General features: G+C 45.2%; 1 protein-coding gene across 28 annotated transcripts in view; it reads right to left on the bottom strand.

Moving 5' to 3' along the window:
* CACNA1C (calcium voltage-gated channel subunit alpha1 C) overlaps positions 1–26316 on the bottom strand; it is a 616430-nt gene that overhangs the window by 175004 nt on the left and 415110 nt on the right. For 17 of the 28 annotated variants that reach the window (XM_059683998.1, XM_059683979.1, XM_059683971.1 and 14 more), the window contains exons 6-8: positions 18406–18564; positions 10899–11095; positions 528–631 (exon numbers count right to left, since the gene is read on the bottom strand). In XM_059683998.1, the coding sequence (XP_059539981.1) occupies positions 528–631; positions 10899–11095; positions 18406–18564 (460 nt within the window). Of the gene's footprint in view, positions 1–527; positions 632–918; positions 1023–10898; positions 11096–18405; positions 18565–26316 lie in introns of all 28 variants that reach the window. The other 11 variants (XM_059683972.1, XM_059683989.1, XM_059683990.1 and 8 more) reach the window with 3 other exon arrangements.

The raw sequence follows: 26316 nt of genomic DNA, 5'->3' as shown, positions 1-26316 counted from the left end.
TTTGTTTATTTGTAGTTTAAATCAAACTCTTATTACCCTGGTTCAACCCTGAAACTCTTATTACCCTGGCTCCCTCATCTTTACTGTGAGCCGGACACACACTGGGACTGGCCCAATGGTCAGGCAAGGACCCTCTGCAGGACTGCCGCACATGCTGAAGCACACAGTCTGCGACTCTTCCCTCCAATTCCAGCTGCCAAAGCCTCCCGGGCCCCGGTGTCGCCATGCTGCTCCTCAGGTACAAGAAGCACCTGCCTACCCAAGCAGCTGCTTGAGAGGGGGAGGGCCTCGGATGAGCTGGCAGGAGACAGGTGGGCCACGGCATCTCCTGGTGGAGCCTGAACCAAAGAATTTATCATTTGTACATTTGACCCTCTGCCCAGCCAGGCCAAGGACATTCACTTCAAGGCTCCTGAGGTGGCCCCTTATCCCAGGTTCATCAGAGCCAGTAAAAGAATAAAGCCAGGAATAGCAGAAAGAGTAAATAAAATGGAAAAATCAAGACCTTTTTCCTTGGTCCTGCTTACCCGCTAAGGACACCGAGAACCAAGTTAAGTACAAAAAATGACCCTATGATGATTAGTGTAACAAAATAGATCCAGGGCCAGTCCCTTCCTACGGCATCATTGACCTGGAAGAACGGAATGATAGTTAGTGAGGTGCACACAGCAGTCGAGCATGGCCCAGCACCCATCATTGGCTCCAGACACCGACCCATGCAGCGCCAGGACCCCGGTCCTCTAGGTGAAAATCAGAGGCCAAACAGCCTGCCCGCCAATGGGTCAGAATTTGGGGTTTTCCCCTGGTTTTCCTGGGCCTCTTAGGGTCCCATCCCTGAGGATCCTGGCGATGGACAGAGTGGAACCTGGGACCTTGCTCGGCTGCATTGTAAGGAGGACATAGAAATGGTCAGCTTACCCGCTCAACACACCGAGAACCAGATTTAGAACGAAAAAGGATCCAAAGATGACCAGACTGACAAAATACACCCAGGGTAACTCATAGCCCATAGCGTCCTGCATCTGGAAAGATGAAGGAAAGTTAGGAAAGAGGGAAAGCAGAACTGAGTCAAAGCGAGGAGGCAGGTAGAGAGGCAGTGGAGAGAAACTGGAGGAGACGAATGGGGCTGACCTTGGTGTCTGTCTATGTGGGTCATGGCCCATTGCTACCCCTGCATCACCTATACTCAGAATACTTATGGCCTTGACCTGAACTGTCAGGGACTTTTGCAGGCTCTGCCTTAAGAGAGATCTTGTCTGGTTCTCTCTGTTATTTTATTTTCTGGAACAAAAAAATTTCCCCAATGTTTTCTATCCACTTGTCTAAGAAGGTGGGTTGCCTCAAAAAACAATTCCTTTAGCAAGGAATGATTTTAACTCACTTGGGTTTACGTGACATTAATCTTCCACTGCATCCGAGCTTGGTGTTGGATGTGCCTCAGCTCTTACTGCTAGAGCCAGAGACCTGGAACCTTCCAGGATATGGGGGAAGGAGACCTTCCCAATGGGGCCTGCCACCTGGACTTGAGCTGGGCCCAGCATTTAGAGCAGCGGTTCTCAACCTGTGGGTCGCGACCCCTTTGGCAGATGAATGACCCTTTCACAGGGGTCGCCGAAGACCATCCTGCATATCAGATATTTACATTACAATTCATAACAGTAGCAACATTACAGTTATGAAGTAGCAACAAAAATAATTTTATGGTTGGGTCACAACATGAGGAACTGTATTTAAAGGGCCAGAAGGTTGAGAACCACTGGTTTAGAGAATTTAGAGAATTCAATGAGCCCATATTAATCACCCAGGTGATCCTAAAGCAGGCTGAAGTTCCCTGACTACCGCCAGGTGCCTGAAATGAGCTCCAGGTGTGCTGGGACAGTGCTGCCCTCAGGGGCCCTGAGTATGTATGCTGGACAAACATGTTCTTTGCTTGCTGTGAATAAAAAGATTGACAAGTGACCTACCTAATCTGACTGGTAAAAGTGTTATCTACCAATATATTCTTTGCAAATCTATTAATATTTATCTGGGGTTACCATACTTTGGTTAGAGAAATCTATCAAATGTAATCATGGTGCAAAGTACAAAAATTATGTCAAGGGCGTGGGGGTCATTTGTTAAACTGGGTCAGGGAGGAAAAGAAGAATTCTCAACAATGTCACTGAACCATGCCAAATTTAACTCAACTTAATACGAGTTTATTGATCATTCACACCTCCACACACCCTGCTGTTGTTTACATAGTGCTTATCACTTTCTAACTTATAATTTACGCATTTATTATGTGCTTGTCTTCCATGCTGGAATGTAAGCTCCGTGAAGACAGGCAGTTTGGGCCTGTTTTATTCACTGCTGTATCCCAAGAGGCTAGAACAATGGTCGGCAATCTCATTAGTCAACAGAGCCACATATCAACAGTACAACGATTGAAATTTCTTTTGAGAGCCAAATTTTTTAAACTTAAACTATATAGGTAGGTACATTGTTATTAACTTAATTAGGGTACTCCTAAGCTGGCCTTTGCTAAAGATGTCCACACTCATCTTGTATACTTGTTTCAGATAGACGAGTGTGGATGGGAGAGTTGGAAGGGGTCGACCTCAGCGAATGTACCTCAAAACAATATACCTCCCCCAGGCTGCGTATCCCACAGCCCGCCTGTGCCGCGTCTCCTGTCGCCCGACCGACCGACACCCCCCACTTCTTCTAACGCCACTTCTTCAAAATAGACTGGCCCAGGCCGAAAACCAACTTCTGTGCATGGGCCACGAAGTTTCAATCGCACTGTACGTGTATGCCCGCACGTGGTATTTTGTGGAAGAGCCACACTCAAGGGGCCAAAGAACCGCATGTGCCTTGGGAGCTGTGGTTTGTCGACCACTGGCCTAGAACAATGCCTTGCAGGCAGCAGGTGCTCAGTAAAGATTTGTTGAGTGAATGAATGAGCTTGATATGTGCCAGGCACTGTGCTGTCAGGAAGCCTGGGCTTGAAGGGAGAACAGATCAATAAAAGGCAACCACAATGGAAGGTGGTGAATGCCGTTGTAGAGTTAAACATGCAGGGTTATTGGAATCCAAAAGGCAAGAGTGGCTTGTGAGGCATGAGAACAAGCAGGGCCAGGCTGGGCAAGGGAAGCAGGAGTAGGAGGGAGCTTGGAGGGCATATCATCCTGTGGTGGAAATGGGGCTTTCCTAGGAACTTGGCGGTTGTTAAAAATAGAGCCTACAACTGGACAGCCATCCTAGTTCTGGGATGGAGGCTTTTCCCAGTGGCTGAACCATAAAATGTGCAACACAACAGCAACAGTGAGGAGGCAGGGCGAGAGGTCCCCGTGAGTCAGAGCTGCCTCATCTCAGGGAGCCAGGAGCCTCCTTTAACCAGAAGGTGACTTTCTGCACCAAGGCTGATAGGAAACCAAGCCAGCAGAAGGAAGTCCAGTAACATCTTCACTGCCAGGAGGAAAACAAAACCGCACTAGTTCAAGCAGTGGCGGGGTTGGTGGAAGGAGATTAGGAAGGAGAAAAGCACGGGAGCCACAGTGAGCTGGTGGATGGCAGTGATGGCAATGATGGTCATGTGATACCAGCGTCTGTATTTCACATTTTATTATGGGCATGGTGACATCATCCTTCTATTATTCTTGGTAGCAATCTTGGTAAGAGTCCCTATTTGTTCATTAAGTATGTACCGAGTGCCTACCATGTGTAAGACATGTGTTCTGGGCTACAGTGAGAGCCACCGGGTTAGAAGCAGCCTGAGGTGGGAGGGGGCATCTGTGAGGAGGCGTCTATGGACCCCGATGCAAGGTCAGGTAAAGCCTTGAGTGTCCCACCTTTCCTCTCTCAGATTAAGTCCTGCCAATGAAGGTCAGAGAGGTCCTTTCTTCGTCCTTAATTTAGTGCATCTTTTCTCTTTTGGGAGGGTGGGGAGGTCAGACAAGGCTGAAGAGAACTGTGGACTCTCACCAGAGAAAAGGCGCATACACACAGCACACTGCGTACAATCTCACAGCTGTTCTGACCGTGTGACTGACCAACCAGCTTGTTCTGTGCTAACCCTAGGGCAGCGCTTCCCCAAGTGGGGGTAGGGGATCAAGGGCTCTGTTCTGAAGAAGTTCCCTTGCTCCTCCTGGATCCCAGGTCTCAGCTCCCTCAGAACAAGACCGCTGGGAACAGGCAGTTCCAGGAGGCAATGGCATGCTCACCAGTTCACCCTTATAGAGCTGCCTCTGGAGCCCGGGAGAAGGATGAGTGGGAGGCAGGGCTGGTTGGCTCCTTGAAATAAAATCTCTCCTGACTGCTTCCTCATACTCCCTAAATTTTGTGACCACTTAATAGACAGAAAATAGTCTTCCAGGCCCCACAGCTCTGATGAGTCAACAAACCCGTGAGCCTTGAAGATGTCCTTGGGCCCTTGTTTTTAGTTTGAATGTCTTGTCCTCTGTGCCATTAATAACCTCAAGTGAATGGAGCTACAGACCACATCACCCACAGGTATTGCACAGATGCACTCAGGACCCATAGATTCCCCACAGCCAGGGCCACATCCTCTCCCCATTGCCCTATGTTTCTGCTTTGGCTTCTTCCTCGGCTGTGGGAGAGTTCTTTCAGAGGTTCAGATGGAATAGTAGGTGAGGGGTAGGAGGACAAATGAGAGATAAGCGAGCTTCCAAGGTGGTCTTAGGAGCCCAGCACCCCCTTAGTGGGCAATGCTCAACAACCACAAGAGGGGTTCTCTGGTCGCCTGGCTCTGGCCAGAGAGAAGGGAGCTCCTTTGTTTTCCCTCTTACTTTCTCTTCTTTATTCTAGGCCACCTACTTTTGGGGCAGCCTGGGTAGAGCACTGACAATGCTGAGTGGCTCTGAAGTAGGGCAATGCTTGGGGATGAGATCGATGTCTTAAATCAGCTCTAATGGAGCTATTTAGAAGAGAGAATAAATACAGTCACGTTTTCAAAAAATGACCCAGATGGCTGACACCCTGAGTTAGAGGTGAAAAAGGATAGGTCCTTTCTAACCATGAAAGCTAGTTGTTTCTTAGGCCTGCAGCACAGCAGTGTTCTGACTTTCCTAGGGAAGGCGCGTGGAGAGACCTCCCGATGTGCACCGTCCACAGCATTGTGCCTCCAGGGCCAACAGCAACATACGGCCCCACCTTTGCTGAAACACACAGCTCACTGGCCCTAGAATCAGTGCACAAAGGCAATGCTGAACGAAAATACAGAAGACTTTTCTGAAACCATTCAATCTAATTCCTTGACGGGAATCCAACCTTAAGTCAATGTATATTCTCTCCCCCCCCAAAAGAAAAAAACAGCAGGAACACCTCTTGGCCACTAATCGCTCTAGGCCATTGTTGATATTAGCTGATTTCTCTGGGTTTTCAAGCATTGTCTTTCTTCTGTAAGGCTTGGCATAGGCACCATGAATCTGAAGAGATTGACTGTTACAGCTAATGCCAAAAGAGGCTGTCACTTGCCAACAAAGGCAGGAGGTGTAAACCAATAAAAGTCACAGCACTTTATACAGTGTCATTAGAGGACAGGGTTTGCTGCTGCCAAAAATGCCAGTGCCCTGAGCAAAGACTCGATAGATAAATCTGTGACTACTCGTGACCTTTGTCACCTTGCTTGCTGGGATATGGGGTGTCCACCCACGGTCACTGAGAGAGCAGCATAGCAGATAACAGGTCTCACCTGACTCCTTTCTGCCCCTACGCCTGCTCATTGTTCTGCACAGAAAACCTGTGCGAGCCTCGGAGCGCAGTAAAAAGCCTGGTTTGCATGTTAAAGACACCCATGGGCTCCTAACACAGAGAAGGCAAGCCCTCCATCTACAATCTTTTTTTAAAAATCCCTCAACTCAGATGGGATTGTGCACTAACTTCCCGGGGAAGGTCAGGAGCCGTGGAGAGGACAGAAGACATGCTTGTTGTCCTGAGCAGCCACTGGGCCTGGGCCAAGTCTGATGCTTGTGACTAGACCCCAATTGATCCTTTAAACACTTGGTGATAGCACCTGGGCAGCAGAGCTATTTCTTGGGTCTGTTGAGAGAAGCTGAAACCCAGTTCTCTTCAATCTCCTGAACTGTTACGAAGTTTGCTCTCCCAGGCAGAGGAGCCTTCTTGCTCCTCATTCAGGCTCAAGGCCAGCAAAATCCCACCTGTTCTTGGTCCCGATCCCCTTGCAATGCTCTCCCTGCTCTCTGTGTTGCTCCGTATTGTTAAGACACATTTCTTTGTGTGGCCCCTGTCTCTCAAATTAGATCCTAAACTCCTTGAGAGCAGGCCTTCTTCTCCCCACCAGCCCCACCCAGGCCCCACTCAGGCCTTACTGAATAATAAGGACTCACCTAACACCAGTGAAATGAATAAAATGAAACCCATTAAGTAAATAAATAATAACTTTGAGATATGCTAATTCTCTTTCTTGATATGTTTATGAACCAACAGTTTACAGTTTAGATAACAGATTCTCTGTTTAAAGCTGGGTAAGTGGGTAACACTCTGAGACAGATTCCGAATTAAAGACCACAGAGTCCTAAGTAGGACCTACCACCTTCTCTACTCTGGTACCTGTTAGAACTGAGAATGTTGTTTATGGGTCACTAGAGGATTTTTTTCTCAACTCTTGACTTAGAATGACTACTAGGTCATCAAGAGAATCCAGCTCCACCTTTCAGCTTTCCTGATGCCTTCAGAGACTCAGTTTCTATACTTAGTGAAAAGAGGTGGCCTTTTGAAGAAACCATGGAGGAGGGGAGAAAAACAGAGTAAAACCTGAGTTACAAACTGCCTGAATGCAAAAGGCCTTTGTCATAAACAAGGGGTGTTTCAGCAGCACTGAGACCAGAGATGAGATATCAGTAGGAATATCTTCCCAGCATGTGCAGACATGTACTGAAATGACAAGACAGAGTGCAGTGTCAACAACTGACTTGTGAAAAGTCAAAACATGCTACTTGTTCCCAAGGTCTCCTGCTGAACCCAAACTAATCCAAACCCTACAGAAGACATTCTTTGTGATTCTAAAATATTTCCTTTACATGATTTCTCACTATGTATTCTTTCTAATCTTATTTTAAAGCTCTTGCTAGTATTTTTAAATCAGTGGAAGCACTGATCATGGAGAAACCAGTGGATGGGGCAATGGGTGGTGGGGAGATGGTGACCCCAATGGTGGCAGGGTGGGGAGGAGCAGGAGTCTGGAAAACATAGACCAGAGTGCTTTCTACTGTGCCAGGCTAGGGACATTAGGTTAAAAAAACCAAACACACCCTGAAGTAGAATCAGAAATCAATGGTCATACCATACAACCCTAAATTCCTCCCTGCCACACTTTTTATGTGATCACCATCCTCGCCCCTTCCACCCAAGATCATAAGAGGTGTGAACATTCTGGGAGGAAACAGAGAGGCTTTGGCTTAAGAAGCCATTGCCCAAGGAAACCACACCCCTAAACACACACATGAATTTTGTCTTAGTTTCCAAATCCCCATACCCAGCCATCTACAAACCTCTAGAATGGGGCACTAGGTACAGGAAATGTTTTAAGCTAATTGTTCAGCTAGCTGGGGCCTTGACCTAGTGTTTGGCCAAAGTTTAATAGCTAAGGAAATATTCAAGTTTGATCTTACTTTGAGTGCACTAACTCTTCAAAATCACAACAACAAGATAAAATAATGAGTGTCAGAGAAAAGGAGAAATAGACTCAGTATCTTCCATAGCAGAAGGCAGGTGCCTACTGTATGCTACTGGTGACCTTCTAACTCCCTTCTATCCAAGGTGGTATCTAGTGATTGAATCATTGACTTCTTTAGTGCTGCAATGATCTAGTCTCTCCCTGCTGTTTGGTGGTTCAGAAGGAACCCAGCCCTGGGGTCTCCATTCACTGCCATACTTGAAAATCTGGGTTGCTCCCTCCCATGTCCTCTAGACTTGTCCCTTGGATTTTAAGAGAAATGCATTATTCTGAGTAGAAGACCCTACTTCCCCAATTACTATGGAAACTATCTCCCCACACTGGTTCAAATTTCGGGGCACCAAAACAGCACCATTCAAATTCAATAGTTTAGACTTCTAGGGGTTTTCAAACTCCAGCTTGAGTATCAGAATCACAAGGGGAGCTTTCAAAATGCAGATAATTGGGTCTAACTTGGAGCTTCTAATTCAACGGCTTGAGGGAAGTCTTGGCGTCTTCATTTTAGAAAGCTCCATGTTATACTAAAGCACATTGAGATTTGAGAGTCTGTGGGTTTAGAGATACAGCCTAGGGGCAAGGAGGAGGAATGCTCAAGGGGAAGGAAGAAAGAGGGAAAAATAGGAAGAAGGAAGGAAGAAAGAAATGGCCATAGGAAGGTCAAAGCAATCAGAGAAATTATCTGAAAGCCAGGAGCTTTGGGCTGGGAGGTGCCTCCATCATGAATACCCAAGTACGAGACTCTGTTTCAGCTTTAGGTGTGTGTGTGTGTGTGTGTGTGTGTGTGAATGTGTGTGTGACCCCCCCACACAGTCACACACACACTCAAACACACATAACATGGCAATTTCAAAAAGGTGCTGGGAAAATCAGAGAGGCATGTCCCATGAGCCTGGGATTGTTTCTTCACCTCTGACACTTTTTCCATTTCCAGCCTGAGCTCTATCACACACACCCCAGGGGAGAAAGCACAACACACACCCCAGGGGAGAAAGCACAACACAGCTGCTGAAAATTGGTAGCTGCATTTGTGTGCTTGTTCTCATTCCCTACTCCGTTGTCATCATGATAGTATTTCTTTGGGTCACATCTGGCTGGTGGGGTATCAATGAGTTGTGGTTGGGGAGAGGGGGGATGTAATGAAGGAAGATCACAAAAATACATCAGGGCCATTAGCAAAGTAAATTGTACTTATTCCCCTCAACCCCACACTCACCCACCACTACCCTGCCCTCAAGTTGCTGCCATTAAAGGTGTTTCCATAGCAACTGAAGGCACGGATTTGAAGCTCCACCTGATGAGGCTCCAAGGCTCCGTTCCATACACCGTTCCAAACTGTCCATCTGAAAAAGGATGCTTCTGTCCTTAGGACCACTTGGGAATTTGATCAACTTTGCTAAGTGAAATAAATTTGTCTAAGTATAATAAGTTCAATCCCTCTCTTTGTACAAATCATTTAAAATCAGTTTTTATTCAGTATGGGCCTTAGAAAATATATTCAAAGTTTCGTTTTAGTTTGAGGAAGGGTTGATTTGGCCTTCATCTTCTTTTGAAAGTATGACAACACAGCAACTTTCCCAGCAGGGGTTCTGGTTGTGTAGCCATCATTCAGTTGAAATTTAGTGTTTCCCTAGACTGAGCTATTCAGTCTGAACTGGATGTTTTTTAGTCTGAATTCTCAGTCTATAGGGGCACCCCTGGCATGCAAGGAATGCTCAGTAAATGTTTGCTAGGTACAAGGTGCTCAGGCAAGTTTCAAGTAGTCATTTGCAGAGAGGTGCAATTGCATAGCAACACTGGGTTTCAGCATGTCCACTACAACATAAAAACTGGGAAATGGGGTTTTTAATCAATAGAACATGATGCTTATAAAAAATTTAGAGGATACAATACCCTATATCACATCTCCATGTTGCTACAAACTTTTCTGATTCAGAAATAAGTTAGCACCCCTCATGGCATTAGTTCCTGCCTGTCTGGCAGCTCTGCTTGATGGGGAGGCATCACCCCTCTTCCATGCCTTAGTGTGCAGACACTGTTCCTTAAGCATGCTCTCACATGGTTTTCAGGATGGCCAAAAACATATGACTGTTTGCAAAATGCTAGGTGAGATGGTATTTTCAAGAATGGAACAAGCATTTTCACTCAAATGTTGGAGAACAACACTGGATTCTGGTGAATCATTTCCTGCTAAAATAGGAGATACTATAAAGAATTATGTTTCCTGGATTTTTATAAATAATGGATTTAACTCTGCCAAATGGAGACCGCTCAAACATGATGTGTGTATTTGCCTGTGGGATAGGCTGCACCAAAATCCCTTCAGTGGCTCAAAGGTGGCAAAGTACTGCTGGCTGATGGACATGAAAAGGGGCAAAAGATTTTTAAAGATTTGCTGTCAAATGGCTGACACTTAAGAAGTATAGTTTCTAAATATGCACCATGTAAGCACCAGCATGTTTTGTTAACACTAAGAAAGCCAGCAATGTATTTGTCTGGACTATTCTCATATGATAGGTAAGATTACTCTGAGAAATAAGAATATAATAGCATGCTGTAACGCTACACCATTCAATAAAAATGGCTTCTGCCTGACTGGTGTGGCTCAGTGAGTGAGCGTTGACCAAGTCACGGTTTGATTCCTGGTTAGGGCACATGGAAGGGTTGTGGGCTCGATCCCCAGTGTAGGGTGTGCAGGAGGCCACCAATCAATGATTCTCTCTCATCACTGATGTTTCCATTTCTCTCCCTTCCTCACTGAAATCAATAAAAATATATATTTTTAAAAATGGCTTCTTTTTAGAAGATCAGGCCTAATGTTTCTCTTTAATTATAAATGATCTGTCTAAAAATTATAAATGATATATCGTTTGGGGACAGAGGCAAGACAATAGTAAGAAGAGAAAAACCCAATAGTGGGAGAGGAGTGAATGGGATCCGGTGTTGTGCCTGCCATGTTTCTTACTAGAAAAGCGTAGCACACACTGAATGGTGGCATTTCTCTGAGGCTGATGGCAAAGAGAGACTAGACTCACAGGGAGTGTGAGTGTTTGCTTTGTCTCTCAGGAAAGGCCTGAAAGAAATCAAAGACATTCATCAGCCTCTCCATCAAAGTCATGGGAGGTAAACAAGGGAGATGTCAAGGGAAGGAAGCCTTAACGCTTTCCGGACTCCCTGCCGCTGCCCATCGCAAGCTACGTACCCAGTATAGCACGTCTGTCCAGCCTTCCATGGTGATGCACTGGAACACCGTGAGCATGGCGAAGGCGAAGTTGTCGAAGTTGGTGATGCCGTGCCTGGGCCCATCCCACCCAGGCTTGCACACAGTGCCATTCTGACACTGCCGTCCATGGCCTGTCTCCAGAGCACAAGGGGAGGGATCATCTTCTGCTGGAACATCTCAAATGGCCGGGGGGGAACACATAAAGGACAGAGATGCACAGAGGGGAGGAGGATACACAATGGGAGGAGATGCGCAGAGGGGGGATGCACAGAGGGGGGGGTGCATAGAGTGGAGGGAGATTCACAGAGCGGGGGATGTACAGAGGAGAGAGGGATGGATGGAGAGGGGGGGATGCACAGAGGGGGGAGTAGCACAGATGTGGGAGATGCACAGAGGGGGGAGTAGCACAGAGGGGGTGATGTACAGAGGAGAGAGGGATGGACAGAGGGGGGGGAGATGCACAGAGGGAGGGGATGCACAGAGGGGGAAGATGCACAGAGTGGAGGGGGATGCACGGGGGGGGGGAACGCACAGAGGAGAAAGGGATGGACAGAGAGGGGGGAGATGCACAGAGGGGAGGGGATGCACAGAGGAGGCACACAGAGGGGACGGGGATGCACAAGGTGGGGACACACAGAGGGAGGGGAGAGGGGCAGAAGGGAGGGAGAGATGGGCAGAGAAAAAAAATCGGCAAGTCAGAGAGGAAAGTTACAAGATAAGATTGATGGGATAGGCAAAACCACCACACAATGGTAATGGAAAAAAAAGTTTTCATTCATCCCCTGTATATGAATTAAAACAACATAAGGAACTAGGTATTCATTTAGGCTGTTGGTTTAGAACAGTGATGGCGAACCTTTTGAGCTCGGTGTGTCAGCATTTTGAAAAACCCTAACTTAACTCTGGTGCCATGTCACATATAGAAATTTTTTGATATTTGCAACCATAGTAAAACAAAGACTTTTATTTTTGAAATTTATTTTATATATTTAAATGCCATTTAACAAAGAAAAATCAACCAAAAAAATGAGTTCACGTGTCACCTCTGACACGCGTGTCATAGGTTCGCCATCACTGGTTTAGAACGTTAGTACTTTCAACCAATTGTTTTAAAATGTCACTTTAGCCCAGTAATTGATTTCAAAGACAGTAGGGACATGGCATATTCTGTTGTAGCACATCAGCATCATAGTCAAATAGTCAATCAAAAAATAATGATGATGGAACCACTCTGAGTGGAAGGTTTCCTGGAAAATGAAGGAAGCCCATGTTTTCTTATTTTGGGGGTATTTCCATCGAAATAGCAGAGTTTCAAGTGAGAGCGTGTTGACAGGAAGACTATTCCACATAATTAGCCAACAGATCTCATCCCATCGCAGTTTGAGACTATAGGAGAGTCCAGAAGGTGTTACATGAAGCATCAGCAGGGATGCAGGTCACTCTGTGGTGCAGGCCTTATCCAGGTGAAGGATAAAGTAAACCCTGACTGCAGGGAGAGGACCGCCTGCAGCCGTCTTTATTGTAACCTGAGAGCACCACTGTGGCCTGTGTTTTACGCAGGTCAAGTAGAACCTTGCACCACTGCCCCTGCTCACCAGCATTCCTACCTTTCAGAAGAAAAGAAGCATTTTCTGACCTCTACTCAAGATAGAGGGGCAGTGGGTGACAGGGAGAATACTCAGTAGGTGTGGACAGGGCTTTGTGAGAAAACAGCTTAACATCTGTGACTACAGACAATGCTCGGGCTAATTCCACATGCTGGGAACAGCTGCTAAAAACCAATAAATTAAGACGAGGTTTATATTTTTGGTGCAGAGATCATTAGTAGTTTGAAATAAGACTTGATTTATTTAAGAATTTCTATTGTAGTAAAAGAATAGAAAAATGCTGAGAAAGGCTTGGCCCCAGCTGAGGAAGGTAATTGTGTGAACTTTAGGACATTGTCTCATGCTTGTAGAAAGTAACAGCAATAAGCAGGGTAGACTTAACAACCAAATGATTGCTTCTGACAACAGGAAAGATATGGTCCCAGAGAGTGAATTTACTTGCAGTTTTTCATTTAGAGATTTCCGTATGTATCAAAACAATCACAGTGTCTAGTACTTCAGTACTGAAGATGGCTGGTTGGTTGTTTCTTGGTTTGTGGCTTCAAATTAGAAATTTCACTCCCAAAAGGAAGACAGGAAGAGAATAGTAATCCATAACTAAGACAGTTCTTAAAAGAATGGAGTTGAGCAGCATGGCTGGAAATATATGCTGGATTGTGTCTTCTTGGCTTTTTTTTTCTTTTCTCCCTCTCGTTTTAGTTACTTTATTGAACTATAATTTACATTTCTTCCAATCCATGAATGTAAATGCACAGCTCAATTATTTTTAGTAAATTTACACAGTTGTGCAGCCATCGCCGCAATTCATTTTAAAACACTTCCATCCTTCTCCAAAATTCCTGTGCGCCTGTTTGCAGCCAGTCCCTGCTCCTGCCCTACCAGCCTGGTCTGCACTCCATGTCTATAGCTTGCCTCTCTAGAAATTGCATATACATGCTCATTTCACTGTCTGTTTATCCACTAGCTCCGTGGTCAGCAAACTGTGGCTCGAGAGCCACATGCGGCTCTTTGGCCCCTTGAGTGTGGCTCTTCCTAAGCCTTAGGAGTACCATAATTAAGTTAATAACAATGTACCTACCTATATAGTTTAAGTTTAAAAAATTTGGTTCTCAAAAGAAATTTCAATCGTTGTGCTGTTGATATTTGGCTCTGTTGACTAATGAGTTTGCCGACCACTGCTAGCTGATGGGCATTTGGATTGTTTCCAGGTTTGGGCTATTGTGAATAGTGCTACTTCTGGCTTACTCTTGGCCTGGTGCTTTAGGCTGTACATGGGTGTCTGTGATATGACCCAGGTGAAGAGGTCTGCATCACTGGTCCCTGAGCTGTCTCAGAAAATGAGTGTCCTCATCATTTCCCACTCCGGACGCTGGCTCCCAAGGCTCTCTGTTCATACAGCTGAAATCCAGTCAATTTTTTGTGACTTCAAATTTCAAAATCTTTGGAGATTTGAATGTGAGCTTAAACAAAGGGAGGCTATGAAAGGAGGGGAACTGAAAAGTGAATACCAAACCTGGAAAGTTAAAGAAAAAGTGGATAATAAGTATGTAAAAAAATGAGAGTTGAGAGACTGAATAGATCATAAACTCAGCTGTGTTCTTGCCCATGCTAGTGATGGCTTCCTAGAACATGTTCAGTCTCTGTTATGAAAGGGCTGGAATAATATGAGAGATGGGATGGAAAGAGAAGGGAAAATAGAGGGAAATTTTGCATCTCCTTTTCCTGTTTTGCTTTTTAGTGCAATTAAGATAGTATTAATCTTTGCACTGTGGTTGCCAATCTGACAGCTTTTCCTGTATTCTCAACCCCTGAAATAAGCAGAAATAAGGAAAGTGAGTTCTGAGTGTCCTCAAGAAAGAAAAACACAAATGTATGTTGAAAAGAAATAGCATGAAGGGGAAATGATCTCATTACTGAAAGAGAAAGGGTTGAGATTCAGAAAGATCATCTAAAAGCTCAAGGGCCACTCTGCTATTTTGATTTAAGTCTGTCTTGAACAACAGAAAAAAAAGAAAGATATGAGAACAATTAAGAAGCAGTGATGATCTGGTAAAAATAGATATCTATAAAAAGCAGTAAAGGGAGCACTTCAAAAATGTGAACACACAAATCAGCAGGTCCTGTGACATGCTCTGGAGGGTGAGGGGAAATGAGATCTAATGGGAAAATGTGTTGGTTTTCCTGGGGGGGAGGGGGGGAGGGGGGGTGGGCATGAGGGAGGAGGAAAAAACAAAGCAATGTGGGTGAAGCGTGGTAAAGTCATTCTGGAAAGTCCAAATTAAGTTCGAAGTAAACTAATGGAGGCCAGATTATGAGAGATTTAAAAAATGCGGTCAATACCAACAGGTGCATGAGACCCTGGGACAGTGCCAGTTAGGGGTTCCAAGGAGAAATACCAGAGACAAAACCAATTACTTTTTTAGGTCCCAATTTTAAGGAGTGAATAGAATGAAAATGATTTCATTTCTAGGTTTTAGTCAACCCATTCTTTGCCAGTCTCTGGGGTAATTATTGTGTTTGGGAGAGCCATTCAGAGTGACCTGGCTCAGAGCACCATCAAACAGATGGGATGCCAGAAACAAAAGGAGCCAGCATATGCTGGTGCACCTGCGGAGGAGCCTGGGGGGCGCCTGCCAGGTGCCTCAGGGACTGGAGGAACATTGTCTCTCTTGAGGCCACCTCTCCTGGGAACTGGCGGGGGCATCCTAGAGGCAGAATAATGGTTCGCCTGGCCGGCTCCAGAGCTTCTTTATATATTTTCTAGGAAACATGGCTCAAAATCCAATGTATTCTAAAATTTACAAGCACATAACATTCAGTCTGAAAAAGAAACTCAAAATGTAAAAAGAAGAATTGGATGTAAATCCCATTAACAATTCTTTTTTCTTTTTTAAAGATATGTTTTTATTGATTTCAGAGAAAGGAAGGTAGAGGGAGAGAGATAGAAACATCAATGATGAGAGAGAATCATTGATTGGCTGCATCCCGCAACCCCACCCCTCCACCTGGGATTGAGCCCAATCCAGGCATATGCCTTGACTGGGATGGAACTGTGACCCCCTGGTTCATGGGTCAATGCTAAACCACTGAGCCACACTGACCGGACCCATTAAATATTTTAACAAGGGCTCACAAACACTTCTGTATAATCTAAGTTTGCAGGAAACATGGTAATTCAATCCAAAGACTGGACTTTAAAAAACACCCATTCCAAAGGTGGTATGAAACTCTCCAAAACACATGAGATTGGTTTCAAAGACTGCAGGGTTGGTTTTCTACTCTGGCTGCATCAAGTATGTCCAGATTCCTGTACATGTTCCCTCCTCATCAGGGTTCGTCACTATGGGTGAGAGAGGCCCTTAGGACAGCTGTGTCATGTTCTGTTGGGAGAGATGGATGAGTGGATCCCAGGGTTGTCATCAGACAGCAGGATCAGGAAGAGGAGGTGTGTGAGCTCCGACTGTAGTATTGGGAGGAAAGGCTCCTGCAGCCATATGTCCCCTGTCCTCTCCCCAGCAGGAAGTCTGGCTCCACATGGAGAGCAAGGTCACCTTTCGGTGGAGCTCGCATGGCTCCCCTCTCAGAAGCACTTCTTTGGTGTCTGTCCTCTGACAAACTGGCTCCCAGGGCTGATGGTCATTTCCGTGATGGGAGCTACCTTCCCTTGTGAACTTGGAGGTGAAGGTAAAACCCACCACATAAATAATCTGATGCATCCCTGGTAGGAAGTAGGCAATGTCTTGGGTACTTTTCCTGGTCCTGATTACTATTGAGGATGGACAATAATATGGCCCTAAATTGGCCACTGCAATTGGTGAGGACAGTTCAGGTCTTTATCCTAAAAGCAAGGAGGCCGCTAAAACTTTGAGCAGGCCTGAGGGCCTATTTCACCAGACTGTCCAGCTGCATGGGGCAGAGTATCCCATCCTGTCTCTCCCTGGTCTATCATGCCCACCATTTCCTGCCATTGCAGGCCTCAACAAAGCCCAGTGACTTCCAACCAATATTCAGGGTTGCTTATTAGCACAGTCCCTTCCAGGACCCTGCCACCAGTAGAAAACACACTTTCCCAGCAGGATGATAAGAGCCATGTGCAGTGTTGGGAACAGTGCCCTGTAGCTCAGCGGTGCACAGGGCAGGACTGCCATCTTTGGCTTTTTGGCAGGATTTCACCATTTCACTCTTTCCCATTTGATATGTGGTTAGTGAGAGGCACACCAGCATCCACTGCTGAATTGATGGGGATCTTTGAGACTCAACATCCCAGTCACTGCCTGAGAAGTTTGGGCCAAACAAGTCATTGATCACTTCAATACTAGTACAAGTGCATAAACTTTAGACCTACTACAGTAGCTCTTAAGTAGGACTCACAATGAGCTCTAACAAAGCCACAGAATTAATATAAATTTACTGGCCTGGGGCTAGCTACAGATTAAACTGAACATAAGGAAGGATTTGAATTCAAGGGGAAAATATTATTCATTGCATTATTTGGTATTTCTTTAGGCAAGGCTGAAACCTCAGAATTTTAGCTAAAGGCAAGCCTGTTTGTTCCAATACTAAAGGGCTTCTGTGTTATTTAACATGACAGTTTATTTTATACAATTATGGTCCCAGTAATTTGGAAATTCTCTCTAGAGTGAAAAAATGGTCTCCTATTAGACACTCTCCATCAAAAAAGTAAAAACCATTGTGTGAGACTGTGCTTATGGGTTTATAGCTTTTTGTTTGTTTAGGGACTATGGCCATATGGCAGCGACCTTGCAAATACCCAATATAGCCAATCAAATCAGATCATCCAGAATCTGCAACCCATTTCGGTTTCTGAATTTGAATAATCCATTTTACTCCCTGTTGTAGGTCAACCCCCAAAGCAAGAGGGGTCACACGGGATTAATTCTGGGCTGATAGAAATGAGGGGCAGTAGATTGAGAGACGTGCACAATCCTTTAATGCTTCAGACATGTTCCCCTTTCCTTATCAAGATGCCAAAAACTAAGATGAATGATGTTGTTATGAAAAAATAACAAATCATGAAAGTTTAACACTACTAACCCCTTGGGGGTATTTTTCAACAAGTTCTTATGTTGAACTACTTTATATGTCTGTTAAAAAGCCTTGTCAATTTCTGTTTGAATGTTCTTTTTAATGTCAAGTTGAGATTTTAGTAACTTAAGACAGTAGTGATAGCATAATTCTTAGGCCGAAACTCTAGATCTACTCAAGGAAGTGCTTAATTAGCCAGCATTGCTTGTTAAATAGATTGATTTATGGAAGGAACACAAAAGCGAAGTTCTCAAAAAGGAAAGGACTACAAAGTCATGAGGTAGAGCGAAACCTTCTCCTGGAGGAAAAGAGGTTTCACCACTGGCCAACCTCCTCCCAGCGTGGGACAGGGCCGGGGTTCTGCCTAGGAATGGAGAAGCAGAGGAGCCAGGATCAGCCCGAACACTCAACCTGCTGGTGACAGGCAACAGCACCTTCCTGAAAGGACTTTTGATGGCCAGCAACACTGAAGAACCGACAGAGCATAGATCTACGTCCTTGGGTTAATTCTGATTCTTAAATTAGAATATTCAAGGTTGGCTAAGAGATGTTTCTCAAATCACACAGCTCATTTAAACAGTGTTGAGTAGTGCTGCACAAAGCTTGCATTTAGCTATCTGTAACCGAGATCTATTTTAGTAAAAACAAAAATTATCAAGAGAAAAAGACAACCAATCTCTGCCTCTCCCTTAACCATGGTTTGGAAATGAGCCCTGGAATGGAGGCCTTCCCGGGCACTGCTGGTCAGGTGGAGCCGTGTCCCTGGCTGAATGAAAAGTAGTGACAACACAGTAAAGCTTCTTGACAGCTGGCCAGTCAGCATCTTCCCTTACCTGCTATGCCCTCCTGGTTGTAGCAGGTCTTATGCATTTTCCCCATGAAGAGTTCCAGACCAATGATAGCATAGATAATGATGACAAACAGCACTAGCAGGGCGATGTGCAGCAGGGGAACCATGGCCTTGATGATGGAATTCAGAACCACCTGGAGACCTACAATGACAAATCATAGACAGTGACAATAGTGAGAACACCAGCTTCCATTATTGAATCATGTGCTATCTTGGATGCCATACTGACATGATCTCATGCCATCTTCTTAGCATACTCCTTGCACCATGAGCCCCCTTTTTTAGATGAAGAAACTGAGTGACAGAGCAATGACACCTGGGCTGGCCTGACTCCAAATCTCTCTGGAGCTAAATCCAAATGAAAGGACTAGCAGGGCTATCCATCCAAGGGGAAGAACATGTTGTTTCACCCAGGACTATGCAGTTTCCTAACACCCCATCTTAGAGACAACCTACTCTCTTCTTCTCCTATAGCAGCGACTCCCTATAGGGAGCCTCACTTTGACTAGAGGCAGCCATGCAAGGACATGGTGATCGCTGACCCATATGGTCTAAAACAGATTGGCCTGGTAGTAGGGCATCAAGGGGGTGGGACTTCCTTTGCTGAAATTGATTCACACCCTGGGATACCTCTGGGCGGTGAGACCTCTGTGAGAGGGCTGAGGAAGTAGCGTTGAGGGCACCTTCTCTGGATTACACGGGTGGACCTCTCTTCCTACAGATTTCTCACCAGGCCACCTTCCCTCAGGACCCAAGTCTGAAGAACATTATAGCCTTTCATTCAAAAACCCCATTGAAGAAAGTCTGTGTTTAATGGGTATTGGATTTCAGTTTGAGGAAATGAAAAAAGTTCTAGGGATGGATGATGGTGGTGGTGGTTGCACAATGTGAATGGACTTAGTGTCACTGAACTGTACACTTAAAAATGGTTAAATGGTAAATTTATATCTCTATATCTATCTATCTATCTATCTATCTATCATCTATTTATCTATCTATTTATCTATCACCACAAAAAAAAAAAAACTAAGGTACCCAGAACCCTTCAAGGAAAAAAGAAGAGTAAATGGAAAACTATTTAGCACATGGGTCTTGTCAGTGCACCCCAAGGGCTATAAGTTTGTACTGTTGACTTATGAGGAGAAGGACCCCCTTACTTATAAGCTCAAGCATAAATAACACACCAAGAATGCTCCTTGTTTAAAGGGGATGTGGCAAGTTTTCATTTGCAAATGCCCAAGAGGTGGTCACCGGCAAGTCACCCAAGATTAGTCCTAGGAAAGCTTCTGCCAACATGAGCGCACCAAGTTTCCACATCCTAGGAAAGATGTGGAGGAAGGGCAGGCTTGCCCGCCTTACATCTAGGCTAGCTGTGCAGAAATCTTCTGTGGGCCGCCTCTCACATAGGTATGATAGGACCCCCACCTCTGAATCACACCCCAGTGTCGCTGTCTGACTTCCCCACTCACCATGGACATTGGACATCGCCCCACTTTTCTAAGTATTTGGAACTTCCCTCTGTATTCACCCATCACCCTCCTCCCTGGGTGAACAAAGCCTGGGTCTCCCGCTCCCCAGACCACAGGGGGTCACTGGCACTTTGTGATCTGGTGGATGTCTTCACAAGCCTAACTAAGGGAATTCTCCACAGCTACAGCCAAGCTGGGAGAGAAAAAATAAAGGAAGAGAAAAGGTGGAATCATTTCACCTGGGAATTAATTTGCAGCCTCCCATTAGAACGAGATGTTTCAGATCCCAATGATTCCATTACTTAGCACGTTGTACACACATCAGTGATAAAGTATGCAAAGTCATGAGAAAGTTGAAAACTGAACTGCAAAGCAACTTTCAGGGATGTCTGCTGCAAGGAGGGGCCTTTGTTATCAGGCCTCCAGTTCCACGGCCTCAGATGGAAAGAAAATGGTAGGAGACACAGGATGGGAAACTCTCTTCTGTGCCACAGCCAGAGGGTCTGCTCTTAGAATAAATTCTGACATCCTTCTCATGCCCTATAAGGCCCCAGAGGGTCAACTGGCACACCTCTCCACCCACTTCCATCCCCTGCCACTCACTCTTAGGACTCCTGGTTAGACAACTTTTCTTTTAGACTCAAACAAGCCATACTTCCTCCCACTACCGGTGGCCACAAATGCTGCTTGTTCCCTCAGCTGGACCGCTTTTCCAATATTTCCTCCTACTTAACCCTTTGGCTCTCAGCCCAAGCGTCTCTCTTCCCAGGGATCCTTCCCCAATCTCCCAGACCAAAGAAGTTTCCTTTCTTACATGTCCTCTTGGAAACATTTCCTTCCTTTGGAGCACTAGTCTCAGTTTGGAATCATATGCATACTAAATAATTTTTTAACATTTTTGTCTGTCTCTCATATCAGGTTGAGTTTTGTGAAGATGGCACTGTCCATTCTTTGACCATTTTATGGCTAAGTCTACCTTGGTGCTGAGCACACGGCAGCTCGGTAAGTGTCTATCAAAGGAGTGACACACAGTCTAAGGAAACGCTGCCACTGTCATGGAGCTCTGATGGGCTTGGCTGCAATGAGTCTGCCAGACAGGCAGGTATACGCATGGTCGGGAAGTTTCAGGTGCCACGGACCCAGGCAGAGACTACTGAGTGGGATGCAAAGAGGCCAAAAGGAAGTCACAGCAGCCCAGAATTCCTTTCAGCCATAGAGATGCCACAGAATTCCTAAGAGCCCCTGTTTGGGCTTGGTTGGTGGCCACCCTGCCCACCTGAGTATCCAGATCAGGAGATGATACCCCTCTGGTACCTCCTTCCATCAGTGATCAAGTCCTGCCAGTTGGATTCTGAACTATTTTAGACTAAATTATTTCTACTACATAAATAACATGTGCTATATATAGAAAAAAATGGAAAATACTTATTATAGAGGAATTGGAAAACTCAGGGAAACAAAAAGGAGAAAGAAATCACACATAACCCACCACCCAGACATAACCACTGTTAGCCATTTGGTATTATTTTTGGACATTTTGGCCCATGACTCGTTTTCCTCCTCTCCATCCCCTTGGTGTTCATCATTCGGTTAACAATCTCCCTACATTCAGTTTTGCCCAATCTTCATGCCACAGTTAGAATGGTCTACTGAAGCACAAATTGGAACATGTTCCTCCCCTGCTGAAGTTTTCCAATGACTCCCACCACCTACAGGTGAAATTCACCTGCCTCATGCCACAGTTTGACCACATTTGATTCTAGTTTATACAGTAATTCCAATAATATACCAAACTGTCTGAACTTCTGTGGCTTCATGCCTCCCTATCTCAGCATATGTTGTTCCCCCTGCCTAGAATGCTATTCCCTGCCTAACTAAGAGTCCCTGGAGCCTCATCTAATATTTGTATCAGTGCACAGTAGTGACTCAATGCACACGGAGTAAATCATATTTGTAAGGACAGGCTGCTTTCAGAAGACAGAAATGACAAAGGAATCTGAAACCATGACATTCAAAGGTCAGGAAAAGATAAGACTCATGGAATGGGAAAAAGCGTAGGGAGGGAGAATGATGCCAATAATTTTTACATGATATAAATTGTGTTAGATGAATTCTGTATGACCATAGTGATGGAGCTAGGACCAACAAGGAAGGATTCAGTATGAATGGATTTAGATTCAACACAAATATGTTCAAGAAACAGACCTATGTGAAGGTGGTGTGGGATGCTTTAAGAGGTAGTAGGCATCCCATCCTCAGAGGCATTCAAACCTTGACTAAATAAGCTCTTAGAGGAGATGCATTGGTAGGGATTCAGCCATTGGGTAAAGGATTTCCCTGGCACACCAAAACCCCCTATACCCTCACTAACATGTTCTGAATACTTACCATGGGCCACGTGCAGTTCTCAACACTCTACCTGAATTATTCCATTTCCTCTTGGCAACAACTCTATGAAGTAGGTACTATTATTAATCACACTCTACAGTTGAGAAAAGTGAGTCCTAGAGAGGTTCAATTGCCTGTCCATAGTTACATAGCTGGTGGCATGGAGTTTAGTGCCAGGTGGCCTGGCTTCAGAGCCTATGGGCTTCACCACTGCTAAATGCCTCCTCATGCCCCAAGACTGTGGTTCTTAGCCTCCATGATCTATGTCCATAGGTCAGTAACACATGCTTACAGCATCTGCCAACAAGGTGTGGGAGCCTAGTCCCTGCTTCCAGGAGAGTCTAGATGTTTCGAAGGCTAGTTCCAGGTAAGGCTTCTAATTTTTGCTGTTTTCTTCACAACCATCCAGGCTGGTATGGAAGGCATGGCACCAGCACTCCTTCTCTCCAGTCCATCATGAGAATTTGGCTCTCAAGGCCTGGATGCTTAATAGCTTCTTCTTGGAATTGGCTCACCGCTGTCCCACAAACAGCTCCTCCAGCTCAAGTTCAAATTTGGAAAACATAGCAACATTTCTCCACCCAAGTGTTCTCCTCAGATAGATCATGCTTACGGCTGATAAGCAATTGCTAGTCCCTTCTTCAGGGTGGCCGATCATACTGGTGGAAGTAAATGAGCCCTTGATAAGCCTGGTAAAGCTGCTGTTATAAAATGCCCTCTGAACACAAGATCATAAGGTTTACATTTATGATGACTCTCTTTCCTCACCAGAAATCAGGATATAAGATCTGACAAATAATATGAGCACTTATGGATTGAATATTTGATGTGAAAAGTATACTTGAAAATACAGTTCCACAAAGATTAACAAATAATCTATAAACCCAATCTCATGTTAGGTGATCTCTTCTGTGGTTAAAAAAACTACCTACATGCCCAACCTTCCAGGGAGATGGGGCTTTGGGAAACAACACCATTAAATGTTGGGATTAGGAAAAGGACAAAGATGGAGTTTAGCTAACACGTGTAACTTTACTTTTCTCCCTCTTAGAGTGCTGTAATGTATTCCTTCTGGTCAAATATATTCCTACTTGAAAATTCCAGGTTAGGAAAGGCTTCAAGGATCTGCATATATAAAATCATTCTGTTTTTCCTTAAAATATCAAGAGAAGCCACAAATTATGGAAAGCAAAACCTGGCATTTTTCTGTAAGGTAGTGTTGAGATTACCCTGAAACTGCCCAGATTGACTGAAGTTGGTGCTTCCACACCTGTTACCAACAGTCCACCACTGGATGCATGGTCGAGGACACATTACATTCTTTTGTTTTATTACACAGCATCCCACCAAGCCCTGCTTTTGCTGGTGGATTGTTCTGTTCTGAGCCCCAGGGGAAATATCAGGAAGGAGTCCAAAAATTACTGTGTAAGAGCCTGAGAAACGAGGAGAATGAAAATTTACTGGCACTGAAAGGTAGTGTGCAGAAGTGTTGTCTGACCAAGCACTCTGTTTTCTTCATGCAAACTCTACCTTTATAGTTCCCTCTTTTGAATTCAAGTTTTAAGCCATTCTGGTATAAAATGAGAGGGAAAAGGGGAGAAGTCATTGAAGACCTCAAATTGGAGATATTTGCTAATGTTAGCTTGATCTGCTGTTTGGATTCTATATTGACATAACTTTTTGTCGGTGGCTAGGAATGTACAGTTCATGTTCCTAACTATTCAGGCTCCATGGCTCCAGACAAGCATTAGGAAAGCAATAAAAATGATCAAGGAAGTCTGATCACAGAATCCATAAGGCAACAATACTGAGAATCACTGAACTAGGAGAAGAGAAGTTTGGGTGTTGGTGGTGAGTACAAGCTTCTCATAGATGGATTCAAAGTTTGTCAGAACAGGAAGAGGACTTTAGAATCACCTAACTCAATTCCTTAATTTTCACTCCTTCAAAGGATATTTACTGGGCTGTGTTCTATGGGCCTGCTGTGTTAGGAATAGGGGATACAGTGGTGAATAAAAGGCCCTCAGGCCTCGCCCTCATAGAGTTTGTAATGGAAGCCAGACATTAATCAAATAATCACAAAACTGACAGATGATCACAAACTCTGCTAAGATCTTTCATGGAACAGAAGGGTATAATAAGGGTCCTCCTTTAGCATGGAGAGTAGAGGAGGCTTCCCCAGGAAGGGAGGCTTGAGGTGACGCTGAAGAGAACCTGGCCAAGTGAGTGGGCAGGAAGATGGGTCTAGGCAGAGGCCTCTGAAAGTTCCAAAAGAAGGTTGCCTGGCTGGGTGATTTTGGAGACTCATGGGAGACCCATAGCCTCCATCTGTTGGCCTCGGGCTTTCCCCTTGTTGTTTTTCTGCTTCTTTAAACAACTGAAAGGAGATTTGGGAAACTAGTTTAACTACTTCTGTCTGAAGTCTGAGGAAGCAGAAATCACGTTGACTTTTAGAGAAAACAATTCAGGAAGCACATGAGAAGGGCTCTCCTCACAGCCTCCTTTGTGATACGGAGAAAATAATCCCCTATGGCACCGAGGGGGTGGAGGGAGCAGAGAACTAGGCCAACAGCCCTCTACTGTTCTGCTGGCTTCAGGGTCCCTTTATCACCAAGCTCTCGGTTGACTCAATCCAACTCGAGAGTGTGGCACCACCTAAAATGCTGCCAAACAGCAAGCCTAGATTTAAAGAGATGTCCTGCCAATCTCAAACCTGGAAAAAGTCTTCTGAAATGGGACAGACCCCATTCCTAAAGCAGCCAGTTTTTCCGATGAAATTACTGTTGGTTTTGGTGCTGATCCGGGCCATGGTTAGGAAGACACATCTCATCCAGGACTGGGGAGGATTCAGGACTGCCCTCACTAGGCCAGCAGTTTAGATAACTTCTTGATTTAAGTTAGCTGTCCTCTCCTCACAGAATGGTGGCCAGGAAAACACACTGCTTAATCCAGAGATCTGATGAGCTGAATGATGATTAACTGAGAGGCTGGCCTCACCAGAGTTATGTCTTCAATATTAACCAAATTCAAACAAAATGGCAGTACATGGTGAGCCAACTCTAAGCTTTTTTACCAGCCCCTCCTGGGACGTGGATGCTCTCACAAAGGAATGTATTCCTATTAAAACAGGTGCTCAAGTAAAGAACATTGTCTTTACCATGTCCATTCTGCCCCCAGACCTCCTTCACCTTGAACCTGGACGCTGATTTTAAGAAAGTGCATATGAAACACCAACCTCTCCTACGAGGGAAACCTAGAATGACTCTTTCCTTTGTCAGGTGCCTTCAGAGGAGCTCCCCTGCCCTAAAGGGAGAAGGTGTACCCAGATGGTAGAAAGCTCTTCCTCAAAGTGCTAAGGTTTCCTTTCTCCAGGACCACAGACAGCTTTGCATCCCCACTTGGGAGTTTACTGAGCACCTAAGAAGTCCCCGGACAGTTGCCATGGGAGGTGGGGGAGGAAGGGAAGGGCAGTACAGTGGTTAAAGCACAGGGGCCCCTGGAGCCAAATGACTGGGTTGAATCCTGGTTCTACCACTTCTTAGCCATGTGACCTTGGACAAGCTATTTGACCTCATCTTAAAGTGAGGAGGATGATAGTACCCACCTTATAAAGTTGATGTGGGGATTACGCAAGTTAATTCATGTCAAGTGCTCAGAAAAATATCTGGCCCACAGTAAATGCCATTATTAGAAGTGTGGTGACACTATCAGTGGAAACTAAAGCAGTGATAATGCAGATGGGTTACCTGGGATTCTGTTAAAATGCACTTTGATTTGGTCCCTCTGTGGTGGGACCCGAGTTCTGCATTTCTGACCAGGCCCCAGATGATACCAAAGCTGCCGTCCCACTGACCAAACTTTGGGAAGCAAGGCCCAGAGCTCTGCAGTCATGCTGGGAGGCCACAATCTCAGCTGGCCGCCTGTGGCCCCAGGCACTCTTAAGCAGTTACTGGCTTTACACAGCTGGTGGTCCCTGTCACATCACTCTTGTCAGTAATGTGTGAACTGGTAAAGCACGTGAACCCAATGCTGGCTAC

Source organism: Myotis daubentonii, chromosome 2 (genome assembly GCF_963259705.1).
Source record: "Myotis daubentonii chromosome 2, mMyoDau2.1, whole genome shotgun sequence".
Taxonomy (NCBI): domain Eukaryota; kingdom Metazoa; phylum Chordata; class Mammalia; order Chiroptera; family Vespertilionidae; genus Myotis; species Myotis daubentonii.
Note: the sequence above shows the minus strand (reverse complement) of the source record. Positions and strands in the feature narration are given on the sequence as shown.